General features: G+C 40.3%; 2 protein-coding genes across 3 annotated transcripts in view; one reads left to right on the top strand and one right to left on the bottom strand.

Moving 5' to 3' along the window:
• Positions 1–2,083: 2,083 nt before the first annotated feature.
• On the bottom strand, positions 2,084–14,661 carry LOC101856405 (UPF0598 protein CG30010). The gene is made up of 3 exons (XM_005092038.3): positions 14,389–14,661; positions 5,512–5,560; positions 2,084–3,564 (listed from the first exon to the last, which is right to left on the bottom strand). The coding sequence occupies exons 1-3, from the start codon at positions 14,551–14,553 to the stop codon at positions 3,101–3,103; spliced, it is 678 nt and encodes a 225-aa protein (XP_005092095.1). The 5' UTR covers positions 14,554–14,661; the 3' UTR covers positions 2,084–3,100.
• An 86-nt stretch (positions 14,662–14,747) lies between these two features.
• The window catches only part of LOC101856003 (katanin p80 WD40 repeat-containing subunit B1), a 33,866-nt gene continuing 33,422 nt past the window's right edge, over positions 14,748–15,191 (top strand). Inside the window, exon 1 of one of the 2 annotated variants that reach the window (XM_005092036.3) lies at positions 14,748–14,962. In XM_005092036.3, coding sequence (XP_005092093.1) covers positions 14,935–14,962 — 28 coding nt within the window. In that variant the 5' untranslated portion in view covers positions 14,748–14,934. The remainder of the gene's footprint in view (positions 14,963–15,191) is intronic. The other variant, XM_005092037.3, reaches the window with a different exon arrangement.

The raw sequence follows: 15,191 nt of genomic DNA, 5'->3' as shown, positions 1-15,191 counted from the left end.
GTTCAAGACTGAGTGGGAGGAGCTAAAGGCTATGGAATCAACCATTGCTTGGAACCGTCAGCATCTACACACTTCGAGATGTGCTTCTTCAGGGGCTCGAGCGCTTATAGGAATGCCCCTTGTGCAGTGATATCGGTCCTTCACACAAGTAAACAAGTAACGTGTAGATAGGGGCGTTAAACCTATACCATTTTTACACAACAGACACCAGTAGTCAGTAGACATGTATTCATATATCTAAAGCCTGTGCAGATTATATCATTATTTGACTACCGATCACACAGAAATTTTGCTAGAGAAAGCATATGTGGATACATGTAGGCCTACATGTACCTTCTTGATCTACGCCCTTTTACATGTGCCTCTAAAGCAGCGGACACACTGGCTAATAGTTCTAACATTTCATTAACCCTCTATCTGTACGCCCTAGGGTCATTTTGTACCTTCGGGGTTGTATTCTTCATATTTTAGAACACTTCTAGACTCTAGTACGAAGATCTCTTTGAAACTTTCAGTATTTCTCCCAAAAAAATAAATCATTTTGACAAACTTTTGCAAAGCGTACGCGGATTAACAAGTACATTTTCCTCTTTGAAATCGGTGGCTCAGAGTTCCTCACTTCGTATGGATACAATGGTAAAACACGACGAACGGATAGGGTTAATTGTCAGGGACATGAGGCAGCTAGCAAGTTTATGACCGTTGTCCTGGCCCAGACACCATAAAGCAGATCATCCACCCTATTTTGTGTTCTGTGGTCCGGATCGACTAGATCTACCCTAGTTAGCTGGAACTGTGAGGCTTCGGGGGGCCTGGCTATAATATATAATAGATAGCATTTGTATACCGCAAATCCCCGCTCAACTGAAGGCTCTATGCGCTTCACAATCTATACTATTACCCCAGCAGACAAATAGGCGGACAAATCAGTTACTGTTGACCTTCCGGCAATCTTCAACATCATGATGTATGTTGTTAGCCTCGACTTACATCCTGCTAATTAATTCAAACCTCTATATCCTGGAACAGAGAGTGAGTCTGATGTGCTCGTAGCTCTTTAATACGGGGTGCTCACTACGGATGGGATCGGCCGTGTTTGCTTTTTCAGTTCCACGCGACCGAGTCGGGTGATCGGCCCAATCCAGCCGTAGTGGGCACCTCGTATAATATTTCGTCCATCCTTCATCTTTTCCCCTGTTTAATTTTCCTATCTCTGAAAAATTCAAGCGGCTGTAGAGTACTCTACTAGAGAGAGGTGTGTAGTGGAAGAAGGTTTGAATAACTATGAGCTGTTAGCACAAATTTACATGTTCGTGGCTCTGAATATTGGTTGTTTTGTAGTTTGAGAAATTTGGAACGAATTCGGCATCACTCTTAGAATATGAACAGCCTTTTATTGTAGGGATGTACTTTTTCACCCTCTAAAGAAAACAGATCAGAAAAGATGCCCTAAAAAGGCTACTTCATACCACCCTGACTGGCTAGCCGTGGGCAGGCCGCATATAATTCAGTGGTAAGAAAAACAAAAAAAGCAAACGTATCAAATCTTCTTTCCTCAGATTAGGTTCTTGGAACATTCTCACTCTGCAGGACTATCCCAAAAGATCAGAGCAGAGAACCACACTTATCACCAATAAACTAGCAAGACAAGCCTATAGTCTCTATAGTGTTGTTCTTAGCAAAACCAGGTTCCCCTTTGAGGACAAACACAAGGACGATCATGAAGGTTATACATTCTATTGGACAGAGAAAGATAAAATATATGAAAATTGGCGGGATGGAGTCAGGATGACAATAATTTAGACCAGAAATGTTCGCTATTTGGACGCCCTCCCAACAAGCTTATGACACTTTGCACCACTTTGGAAACTGATGCCTTGCCGCACTTGTGAGTTTACTGAAATATGTCAAAGTGAAAAGTGCTTACTTTCATCCAAAATTTCATAACATAGCCCCACATTTTTTTCCACACATTTCCAAAATATCCAACAAATTTCACTCCATCCATACCGAGCTTTTTCTCTCTGCCTGAAACTACACAATTTATAGAAAGCCTGGTCAATAAAGCAACATCAGTCACATAAGGTACACTGCAACATTTTATTGCAATAAAAAAGTATACAATTTTTTAAATGAATTCTTTTCAACCACCAATAACAAACTAAAGAGATCTGATCGGGTGAACACTCTCCATCCAGAACAAAGACAAGGGAAGGGATAGGCATTAAATGAATAAATCTCACCATTTACTATGAAGAAATAAATCAATAATTAATAACACACATTTAGAAGCAGGCTAAATGATCGTTGGCAGTGCCTTTGAAAGATATTTTCGTCCAAAAATGACAATGACGGTTAAAGGTGTCCCGTAGTATGTGAAGGCAGCAATATCCGGTATTATGAAAGTTTGAAATCCAACGCTTCAGACACAATGATTAACGTGCAACATGACTTTAATACTCCCTGAGTTATTTCCAACTTCAAAATTTCCAGGTAGCGTAATGACTTTCTCCATAATTGAAGACCTCTTAATAAGTTAATTGTTTCCATGACAAAGTCTTAACTTAGAGAACGAATGCATATATTTATTTAATAGACATAATATGGTCACCCTAAATGAGTTAAAAAAACCCTGTATAAAGACAAGACTTCAAACATAACACCTAATTTTAACATGATACAACAGATCATTCTAAGAATGATTAAATTTTCACAAATAAAGACCATTTTTTCCCCATTTCATAAACGCTTTCAAAGAAGAGTATTAAGAAATTTCTTATAGGCATCACATGACTAGATCGAGGGGAAACTTGGAAGCTTGAAGTGAGCTCTACTCTAACATTAATACACAAAAATGAAGACGATCTTCACCAAGTATATCTTTTTAATGTACCAAAGACTTTCAAATTATTTGTGGATTTTTACTTAATTAAGATTATGTCAGTATGATAATTAAACCATAAAAATCAGGTCAGTTTTATAACTTCTATCCAAACAAAGCATCGTTATTCATCCCAAAATCATATATATGTTTCACTTCATTTTAAGCAAAGTCCGCTGTACAATATTTTCAAGATGAACACATAGTCATCAATAAAAGTCAAAGAACACCATCTTCCACTTTCCTGTCTTTCACAACATCAAATAGCAAATTTGAAAGTTTGTGCCTTGAACTATTCCATGTAAAATGTGATGGAGGTTGAGTCTCATCCCCTTCCTCGAAGTCAAAATATTTGCTCAGTTCTATAGCCAGGCTGGATTTGATAAGGCCAATGCCTCCATACTTGGCCGGGGCTGGGTGGTACACTCGCCCAGTGTGAGGAAACATGCACACATTGATGGGTTCAAATGGTACAGTCATGCGGTCCCCCGCTCCACCGTAAGACAAAAGGTCAGGACTACTTTCTGTGCCTCCGATAATATGCGTGTAGACTATGGGTGTGTCGTCACAACGGACAAAGTTGAGCTCACGTCCACAAGGGGAAATATACGGGAATTCATCACTGTATTTTCCTCTGTCATTTTCTTTCAGACGTTTGAAGAAAAACACCAGAAAGTCTTTTTCTGCAGAAAAAGAACAGACATGAATACAAACAATTAGTAAAAATATTCACAGACAAAATATAAAATAAGTAAATACATTTTCTCCTCAAATGCACACTTTTATACATACTACTTTTACAGATTCACTACAGATGAAAATGAATAACTTGAACCTGCAGAAACTGTGGCCTTTTCCTTAAGGCCTCTTGCGTACAGCTGATGTTTGGTGTTTTAGGATTAAGATCCAATGGAAGTAATCACTAAAAAACTTGAAATACAAACTTTGTAAATTTTATCAGGCTCCCTGATTTTAAAGAGACAATTAAGGGCTTGATAGATTGAGGTTAAAAATTTGATTTTCCAAACCCTAGAACAATTTTGAGGTTGATGGAGAACTTGAGAGTTTTTCCCACATTTTTCCCACCTCTGATCTTTGACAAAACAGAAAATAGTACAATAATTTCTCTTCTTCCTCATAGGCAACACCCCCACCCCCCTCCCCCAGTCCATGGAGGTTCCTTGCACATTTTATCTGTCACAGTAGGAATTGAAAGTCAGGGAAAAGCAGTCAGTACATCTTTCTAAATCTTCTGAAAACTTTATAAATTCACCAGTCAAAAAAGCCTTACTTCATCTTACACTACATAATAAACTGTGAGAACAGCATATTTATATAGGCCTATATACTGAAAGCCATTAAAAACGCAACACTTTGTTCTCAGTTTGTACACGTTTTTATCAAACAAAGATAGATTAAAAGAAGTGTTTATTGAAGTTTATTTATCTTCCAATCCAGGTGGACCATTTTCATAACATACTTAGACTGATTTTGATACATTGTCTTCCTTCTTTCGGAGTACCCCCTTCAGACAAATTTGCAGAAAAGCACAAATCGAAATTTGATAAAGATCTCTCACCCTTTGTAAATTGTATGGCCATAATTAACATGTATACTGACAAAGACATGTCTTCACATGGATTTTATAACATTTTCAATTTTTTGTTGCGAAATTCTGTCCCACTTTTGCATCAGTGCGATGTCCAGCTGTTGCAAATTCGCAAAACAGCCTCTTGTATGCACTTTGCAGTTCAGGTCATTCCATATGTGCGCTGTTAGAGACAAGTCTGGTACGAACACTGGCCATTCCAGGACATTCAAGTTCTAACCTTCCAGAAATTGTGTTGTTTGTTACGTGGGCAGTGTGAGTGCAGGAGTTGTAGTGTTGGAAGACTGAGAGGTTCTGATTTTTTCCCTCATGCTGTATAGCCCAGTGAAGACGATGCTGTTGTCGCGGATTCGTTAAAACAGTCCTAAATAAGGTGTTCTTGATCCAAGTCCTGAACATACAAGATTGCGCCTCACACTGATGGAAAACATATTTCCATGCACTCCTTGAATGCCTTGAGCAGTTACTTTTGCAGGAATTAAACGATTCCACAGATGTGACAGCAAAGTCTGCTTGTCTTGAGCAGGGCCGGTGACTCGAGACTGTTCTATTCATTTACCTTCAGTCAGCAGTAGCAGAAGACATTAAAGCAATTTTTAGATTGAGGATAAATTTATTAAGCTTTGCACACTCAGCCCTGGTTTGAAACAAAACTATCTATCATTAAGGTTTTTTTTCATTGGTTAACCTTTACGCCATGCCGCCAGGCGAGGAAGGGGAGCACGGGTGAAATTTGGAAGCAGATGTGTGTTAACCCCATCCATGTGATCCCTAAGCGGTGCAGCTGGTAAGTGCTCTAGAGATGTTCCAGCACGGAAACTTTCATGTGTAGCTGGCGGCTAGAGGTGTGAAATTAGTTTGACCATTACCTGCCCCATTGTGTTGACTGGGGCAATATTTCATGTAAAGAACACCCCTGTGCAGGTCAAATTTGAATGACCTAAGAAGAGAAAAAAAAAGATAGGGGACAATGGAAAAGAAAGGAAAAGAATAACAATTAAAAGTCGTCAAAAAGGATTACCTTTGAAACATGAAGTGAAATTCTTTATTCTTGCATCATCCAAGAAAAGCTGGGGAGCACAAATGATCATCTTTTAAGATTACAGACATACAGGAATATCATCGTTTTACTACAGTGGAAACCATATATAACAGGCCTGGTAATAACAGGGATTTTTTAAATCCCCGATTTTTCCAACTCTTTGTCTCTATTAAAAGTTATCGGCAATAACAAGGCCTCATCTGAGCCCAATCGGTTATAGCAGGGACAAAACTCGTTAACAATCTGTAAAAAGAGAGAGAGAGAGAGAGAGAGAGAGAGAGAGAGAGAGAGAGAGAGAGAGAGAGAGAGAGAGGAGAGAGAGAGAGAGAGAGAGAGAGAGAGAGAGAGAGAGAGAGAGAGAGAGAGAGAGAGAGAGAGACGCAGTGATAGATCAAACACACGCATGCCACGCCACTGCAAGCACACGCAGCGGGTGAAGTGAGAGAGGGCTGCGATGTGCTGCAGACTTTGATCTAGCCCTAAGCCTTTCTACACTACCCATGAATAATAAATACACACAGATTAGTCCACAAACGCTTACTTCCCTTGCATTTCTGACATAACAGGACTTTTCCTCTGGTCCCACCATCCCTGTTATATCAGGTTTCCACTGTACATTGATCTAAGTGTGGGAAAGCAGTATAACATTAATAACAACTTAGAATTCAAACGTACAGCTGAAAATAAAGGATCAAAATGTCAAATGAACCGTATTGATGGTTGATTGTAAATGTTTTACACCTCCATTTACACAGTTATTATTTAAAGGATCCCTGCTCCTGCATTATCTAAATTGTGTCAATGAGGCTGTAAACATTTACAATCTCTCTCTCTCCCTCTATTACTGGCATCCGTGGTTTAGCTGTTAGAGGAGTTTCACCATAGCGTGCAAAAGACCTGGGTTTGATTCTGGAGTTTTTTAAAATGAGTATCTAGGTCTTTCTGCTGAGTCCTTATAGCTCTCACAGTCTGGGTTGGCACAGGTATTCAGGCAGGGTCCAAACCCGTTTTCTAAATGATCTAGGCTGTGTCGATAGGGGCATAAAACACTTGCACTGAAAAACAAAATTTTTCTCACTCTCTCTCTACTGATCTGGGCCATCCCTAACTAAGAGAGATAAAGAACATTCTGGCAGATAGGTGGAAGTACAATAAAACAGCTGCTTCTATACTTTGAAATCAAACTCCTATCTTTTGCATACTGTAATGAAGAGTCTGTCTTTTATACTAAAGACACTAACAGAGGAATACATGATCATCACATGAGGAAAAGGAACAACAGAAGGGGCAAATCCCACAAAAGATCTTTCAGAATGGGTGGTCAGTGGTTAAAAAAAATTATGCTAAAACTAGAAGACTTGTCTTTTGTTTGTGAGATACACTTGTTCAAAGTAAGCAAGTAATGTATAAAGGGAAGCAAAGTGGTAGGCCATCCTGAAATGCCACCTTTTTTGCCCCTTTTCAACTTCCTTGATCAAAAATAGTTGGGTTTCAAAAGAGAGGCATTTTTGTTTCTTTGATGCCATATATCGAAGAAGTGCTGGAAAATTCAAGGAAAATACACTGAGCACACATGCGCAAAAGGGCCAATTAATTCAAATGCACGCCTGTGTCATCTCTGATGTATTATTTGCCAAACAAGTTGCGTTGCTGTGTAGAGCCAAACATACTTCAATGTTTGATTCCAAAGAGCAGCATGCAGTTCATTATGTTCCATCTATGTCAAAACTAGCTTATCATTGGAAATATTGATCATAGCCGGGGCTAGTTGATGACTAACCTGAATGTATCTCTGCTGACGTTCTAAACCTGGACCGCTTATATTTATGCATACATGCAGTCACACGTGTTCTGGCCGCCTGTCTGACCCAGACGCATGTGTTGGTATGAAAGAAGGCCACTGATTGGTCGCATAAGGGATATAAACAATAGGTAAAGCATATAACCATTCACAATACAGGTGCCATAGATGGTTTCCAGGAAGATAAAGTTTTTTGTGGGAGGAACAGGAAAATGAGCGAAGCCACATCAGCGGGGACTGTGACTTTGTCGAAACTGAGTTGCTCATTTATGTTTTTGTTGAAAGTTATTTTTATCGATTTCAATGAATAAACCCCCCCCCCCCCCCGGCGGACTCCAGACAGGTAGTCAGCGGCGTGGCATTGTGATTGGCTAGTCCACTGATGAGTGAGGTGGGGGCAGGCGGCAGAGAGAGACGCATTACATGAACCACTCCAAAAGTGATGTGCCATAGATCTAGCCTAGGCCTGGACGCTCAGTATAAGAAGAGCGTATAGGCCATAGCCCTAGGCCCGGCCAAAAAGTAAAAAAAGAATTGGAGAGCGTTGAGTGTGTGATTCCTGATTCATTTAATTGCGATAGTTGATGCTCAGACTCAGGCATCAACTTCACCAGTTCTTTCTACAGTAGGCCTACCAGTACGATAGATAGCACAAGCAATAAGACCGAGGAAAAGATGGCTTCCAACAAAAACAAAAGAAATGCTTCTCACTTGAATTGAAGACCGAGATAATCAACGAAGTTGACAAGAAAAGGAAGAATAGGCCTAATCTAAAGCCCAAATTTGATTGATATGAAGGGAGATAATCATGTGAATTTTAGAATTTTTATCGGTAATGCCCGTTTGAGCCTACAGCGAGATTTTTCTTCTGGAACCCCAAGTCCCACTATAGCTGTGTTCTAATAATATTTATATATAAAAATAAATTAGTTGTGGTTTTTACTTAACGACACATATCATCAGACAAAACGTATAAAGCTTATTCTTATCAGACCAGTTTTTGGTGGCATATTTCAAGGGGCACAATTCTGTTCCTAGCTTCGAGTTCTGGATTAATTTGGTCAAGATAAAATAATTACCTCTAGGCGATACATCGGATTATTTGTAATTCGTCCCTGGCAAAGATGATCACTTCACTGTATTGTAAAGCTAGTTACTTTAAAGTTAAACACAAATTCGACAATTTATAAGTATATGGATGCTTCTCTGAAAAAATATTCTAGCTTGTTCACTTTCGTCTGACACCATAAAAAAAAAAATTCTAGTTCATCTATTAATTTACCTATGACAATGACACATTGCAAGACACTTTTGTAGGCCAGCAACACAAAAAAAAAAAAAAAAAAAAAAAATCCTAATCCAGTGATAAAAAAGTTTTTCTCTTTGGGCCTTATATTTAAATCTGCTATTTGGGGATGCATACACGTTGCACATGATCACTAAAAGAAATGACTTACAGTAACCTTGCTTACAAATTACTCATTTTGAGACAGCGACACCACCCTGCCCCTAAATTTCAGTGTAAACTTGTAGATTTCATCCCCCGGCTGTCTAGACGTCTCCAAGTGAGTCTCGAAAATTACTCACCCCTTCTCTTGAATCGTGTCTCTTTGGTGAACATTTAAAGTGTGATTTTGAGGAAAATATGTCAACTTTTAGATGTTTGAGTTGTATACTGTAAATCCCCTCACATTTTTTAAACCCTAGGCTTACATGACATCAAAGAAAACATATTGGAACCTTAGTGTGCACATTTTGTTATGGTCATCCAACCTTTAGATCCTCATGCTTTATGCAAAGATCTGAGAAGAATCAACAGACTGCGATTTCAGATTTTATCTTGTTTTAACTACGGTCAGACGAAAGTAAACAAGCTATTGTAATATTTGCTAGACTAGCTAGGGTACTGTACAGCAGACGAAAAATCTTAAATTCATTCTATCCTTCCACAGCCCCAACTGGAGAAGGTAAGGCGCATGTTTCTTTCATTTGTTCAAAGCATCTTGAACTGTGAAAGAAAATTATTTATAATGGTAGTAGATCTCCCTGAACTTAATCCAGGAAGCGCGCAGGCCCTATTTAAAGGGCATGAGACTGGCTACCTGGTAAGCGCGCAGGCCCTAAATATATATATATAGTATATAGAGAGGGCTGACCCAAGGAACTTAGAACTACTTTTAATCTCCTTGGGCTGACCTAATTTGACCAGGCACGCAGGCCCTATATAAAGGGCATAGACGCTGACCTTTGTCAATGGAAAATTCCAGTATTCCTTATATGCGGAAAATGACATAGTAAATTACAGGTCAAAATTATAAATGGAAGAGGCTAGCCGTACTTAATGACGGCTAGACTGGCAATCTTGCCGTACTTATTCTAAATATGATGGCTAGACGAACCATTAAAAAAAAATAGGCCTACTGAATTGTAAATATAAATTTTTAGTGTGCAGTACCTAAAGTATTTGTATTTGATACGAAGGTGCCTTAATGACAGTGCATGTATTTTAAACCTTCTGTTTTCTAATGTTAATAGGGCCTAAGATATGTACGGCTAGCCGTACTTCATATTGATGGCTGAATTATAAATGAAATTTTTAGTTGGGAGTGTATACAGACCCGGTAACCGGGAACAAAATCACAAAGTATACAGACCCGGTAGGGGAACTCTTTTGTGATTTCTGAAAGTTTCAGCGCCCTCTTGGCTCATGGTAGACCTAGGTTCTTCTAGATCTATGGTCTAGATCTAGATCCAGGCAGACAAACATAAATCTTTGATCTAGTTTCGCGGCTAACCTAGATCTAAATGAAGATTGCGGATATCTTTTCGATGAACGATCGTTTTTCCTCCGTTTTGGAGTTGGTCGAATCAAAATTTGAAGAAAAGAACAAATTACAATGTCATAATTTCAATCGAGCAGTCCCCCTCTCTCTCTCTCTTTCTCTCTCTCTCTCACACACACACACGATTTCTACCTGGTCTGGGGGGCTGAAACTTCCCGAAATCACAAAAGAGTTCCCCTACCGGGTCTGTATACTTCGTGACTTTGTTTCCGGTTACCGGGTCTGTATACACTTCGTTTTTAGTTTGCAATGCCTAAAGTATTTATATTTCAGACAAAGGCCGTCGTTATTCGGACTCGAGTCCGAATAACATTTTTTCAAATTTGGACTCAAGTCCGAATTAAAAAAATTCTTATTCGGACTCGAGTCCGAATATGAAAAAATGTTATTCGGACTCGGGTCCGGAAAAAAGGAAGTGTCTTCGTTCTATAGTTCTAACGTTCAGTGCTTTCAATTTTCCGCCATTTTTTAGTCGTCCCCCCCCCCCCCCACACACCTTTTCTGCCGATCCGATGCCCGCCGCCTCATTGATACGCCCCCCCCCCTCCATGTTTCCCACTTTCTTTGTTGTAGAAAAAGGTGAAATCGAAGATTAGCAGACCACCTGGCACCTGCATATTATGAGTTGTTTATCCAGAAAAAGTTGTGCTGCTGTGTAGAGCTGAGCATACGGCAACTTTTGATTCCATAGACCAGCGCACAATTCATTACGTAGATCTACGTCAAGACTAGCTTATTATTGTAATAATGATCAGTTGCCGGGGGGAAAAAGACTGACGCGTATGCGACGTTCAACGCCCGGACCGATAGTGCCCCCCCACCCCCCTCCCCGACACGCACACAGCCACACATGTGCAGGCCGCCCATCCGACCCCGACACACGTTAACGAGCCATCTTTAATTGCTTCAGATGACCTCTTGACAAATAAACATTTATTAGAAGCGCTATAACTTTTCAGGCCGGCCTCAAATTCATCATAAGATTAAAACTCGGATCCTGCACAAAACGCCTTTTTGCCCGAAGTGATCCCGGTCTCTACCCAGCCTGAGGCGAGTCACGAGTGAGGCAGGACTGGAAGCCGGAGTCACGAGTCACAGGAAGTTGGAAGTGATGTCATGCTGGACAAGAATCAGAGTCCGAATAACATTTTTCATATTCGGACTCGTGTCCGAATAATCACTTCGTCAAACAAAACCAAAAGGTGCCTTACTGACTTGCATGCACAGTCAAACCTGTGTAAGACGGCCGCCCATTGTCAAGGAGAAAAGCGGCCGTATAAGACAGGTGGCCGTCTTAGGCAGGACTGATCAAGATAAAGGAAACAAACCATTCCCATCTGAGGCCCCAATCGAAAGTAGCCCCATTGTTATTGTCTTTGTTGGTGTTGCTGCTGTTGGTTTGTATTTCGTTTGTAATTTTTATTTTGTCTCTGATTTTGCACGATGGTGACAATAAAACGAAATGTATCAGGCAAGGAAGACTGAGTGCCATGTTAAAACAAACACATGGGTCGCCACCACTCGGAGAACGAGGGACGCTTCTGTAACAAGTTCATGTTGACGTCCTTTGTTACTTTGTTACAGACTGGGTAAACAGTAACCACTCATCTCACTTACGATTTGTGTATCAGTTCTGGGCGGGGCTTATGGGTTATGAGGGATCGCACGCTTACCTCACCAGCAGCTGAAAATTGGTAGCTATTGGTCAACAGTGGGAGGGGCCTACGCAACATGATCTGTTGGAGGGACTACCTAACAACAACAACAGGTGATTGAATTATGACGGCTCGCCCACAACGCCAGGGGCCAATGCACAATTTATGACAAAACGTAATGGAGCCACTAAGGTGACCGTCTTAGACAGGTATTATTGCTTAGTATTATAGGGGTTGTGTGTTAAATTATTGTGGCCGCGGCCGCGTTAGACAGGTGTCCGTTTTACACAGTTAAATTGTATAGAAAAAACGCAAGGGGGGAAATGGAAAGTGGCCGTTTGTACAGGTGACCGTCTTATAGAGGTGGTCGTCAGGGCAGGTTCGACTGTATTTGAACCTGAATAATTACTTAATCTAGATCTAATGAGACCTGTGTACTTAACAGGCTTGAGTCGATAGGGCCAAACCTAGATGTAAGTACGGCTAGACTGGCAGTCTAGCCACTTCGATTAAAAATAGTGAATCGCGTTTTGCGCTTTGTTTTATTTAGTTGATCGCTTATCATTTTTGAATGGCTCATTCTATCAGCTTTAAGAAAATATATGGTTTTATATGCCTTTTATCATCAGTTGAGCCATAAATGTTCATTTTTCAGTAGCAGGTATACATCTCGGGTATCTCAGCTGCCCCCCCCCCCCCCCAATGTTTACAATTTACGAAGTGATTATTCGGACTCGAGTCCGAATATGAAAAAATGTTATTCGGACTCTGATTCTTGTCCAGCATGACATCACTTCCGACTTCCTGTGACTCGTGACTCCGGCTTCCTGTCCTGCCTCACTCGTGACTTGCCTCAGGCTGGGTAGAGACCGGGACCACTTCGGGCAAAAAGGCGTTTTGTGCAGGAGCCGAGTTTTAATCTTATGATGAATTTGAGGCCGGCCTGAAAAGTTATAGCGCTTCTAATAAATGTTTATTTATCAAAAGGTCATCAGAAGCAATTAAAGATGGCTCATTAGCATGTGTCGGGGTCGGATGGGCGGCCTGCACACGTGTGGCTGTGTGCGTGTCGGGGAGGGTGGTGGGGGGCACTATCAATCCGGGCTTTGAACGTCGCATAAGCGTCGGTCTTTTTCCCCCTGGCAACTGATCATTATTACAATAATAAGCTAGTCTTGACGTAGATCTACGTAATGAATACGTAATGAATTGTGCGCTGGTCTATGGAATCAAAAGTTGCCGTATGCTCAGCTCTACACAGCAACACAACTTTTTCTTGGTAAACAATCGATATGACACAGGATTGTGTATTTGAACGAATCAGTCTTTTTTTTTTTTTTAAACTTTTACACAGCTCATAATATGCCAGGTGGTCTGCTAATCTTCAATTTTACCTTTTTCTACAACAAAGAAAGTGGGAAACGTGGGGGGGGGGGGGGGGCGTATCAATGAGGCGGCGGGCATTGGATCGGCAGGTAAGGTGTGGGTGAAACTAAAAAATGGCGGAAAATTGGAAGCACTGAACGTTAGATCTATAGAACGAAGACACTTCCTTTTTTCCGGACCCGAGTCCGAATAACATTTTTTCATATTCGGACTCGAGTCCGAATAAGAATTTTTTTTATTCGGACTCGAGTCCGAATATGAAAAAATGTTATTTGGACTCGAGCCTACAATTTAACCGATCGGCCATGGCGGCGGGTTACTTCCGGAGAAACGCTTTTAGCGACATGCCGTTAATCTTAGAAATGACGCATCTTTCTGATTGGCTGCTTATTTTAGTAATGTGATGTCAGCACTTCCTGGGATACCCAAACATGGAACGATGTGTTTTCGGTAACATTTCGGATTTTCTAGATCTAGACTCTAGATCTAGATTTAGAATCTAAATCTAGATCTAGATCTAGATCTAGAATCTAGATCTAGATTCTAGATTAGATCTAGATATAGATCTAGATATCTAAATTTAGATCTAGATCTAGATCTAAATTTAGATCTACCACCCCCCCCCCCCTCCTGCATTTTTAATCACTAATACATTTTTTTAAATAAACAACAACTTCAAAGTCAAAGCAACTCTACAAATTAGGCCTATAATTTATGGAACTGTTGGTCAGTCGGGAGGAGGAAATGAGAAAAAAAAACTGTCCGAGACCGGAATCGAACCTCTCCAAAAGTCATTGCTCGACATCAAACGCAGACGCGCTATCAAATCAGCTATCAGAAATTCCGAGAAATTTGTGTAGATTAAGCATAATATACATAGACACTTCCATCTTTGGTGCCATGCGGTTGTCTATACTTAGATGTAGTCACGTGATCGGAGGGGTATCCTGGTCTGACGTCAAACAAGATGGGCGCCTTACCTAAAAATAGTTTGCATCATTTCTACTTTTAATCGCATGTCTTTTAGCGCTTCTAGGGTTTATGCAAAAACAAATGAATTGAATATCATACCAGATGCCATAGATCTAGATTCTAGAATCTAGATCTAGATCTATATAAATATTTTGATACATGACAACGACAACTATGACAAACTGTTCGAAGATGTTACCTGACCCTGATGATCAATGAAATAAAAATATTCTCGAGACTTCGGATCTGGCATTTGTCCTTGGACATAGTGGAGACATTTGGACTGCGTCACAGGCAAGCATAGTCGACTGGGTAAAAGCAAAAGTTTTTTTGAGAGAGATAAGACAGTCATAGCATCCCTCATCCTTGTATTGTTTCACAACATTATTATCAGCGACCCTTAGCCTTAACCGGAAAAGAAACGCATGACAACAAGAAAACCATAATTGTTTACATCGGAAGTAACGAAAGACGCATGCTCGCATAGCACTTCCTTTTACAGTCTGTGAAATATACTGTGATTCGATAGGATTTTGTGGAAAGACCAATGAAATCTCAGCTTTGAAGAATAGTTGACGCCATCATTTTTCTTGGCATGTCTTGTTACTGAATCACAGAATCAACATGAAAAAATGGATAACCTGAAAGAAAGTTTTCAGACACACTTTCCATAAATAAACTACCTTCAAATACCCTTGTAGATCTACAGAACTATCTTGATAACTCTCTTTGGAGGACTTCTAAAATGGAGTCAAAGAAAGCTTGGAAACTCAGTAAGTTGGTCTGGCTTGATTGCTTCGACATTCTTAGACTAAGACTAAGACTGAGGGGAACCAGTTCTGAGTAAATCATAGATTATGATAGATCTACATTTAGAATCTAATCTAGAATCTAGATCTAGATTAGATCTAGATTTGTAGTTCTTGATCTAGATAGGGGAAGATTGAAGAATACCGGACCACTCGTACATTATTGCGCGAGAAAGTGGGGTAGGGTGGGGGG

This window comes from Aplysia californica, unplaced genomic scaffold, assembly GCF_000002075.1.
Source record: "Aplysia californica isolate F4 #8 unplaced genomic scaffold, AplCal3.0 scaffold00040, whole genome shotgun sequence".
NCBI classification, from domain to species: Eukaryota; Metazoa; Mollusca; class Gastropoda; order Aplysiida; family Aplysiidae; genus Aplysia; species Aplysia californica.
The sequence above is the reverse complement of the archived record's forward strand: the minus strand, read 5'-3'. Positions and strand labels throughout refer to the sequence as shown.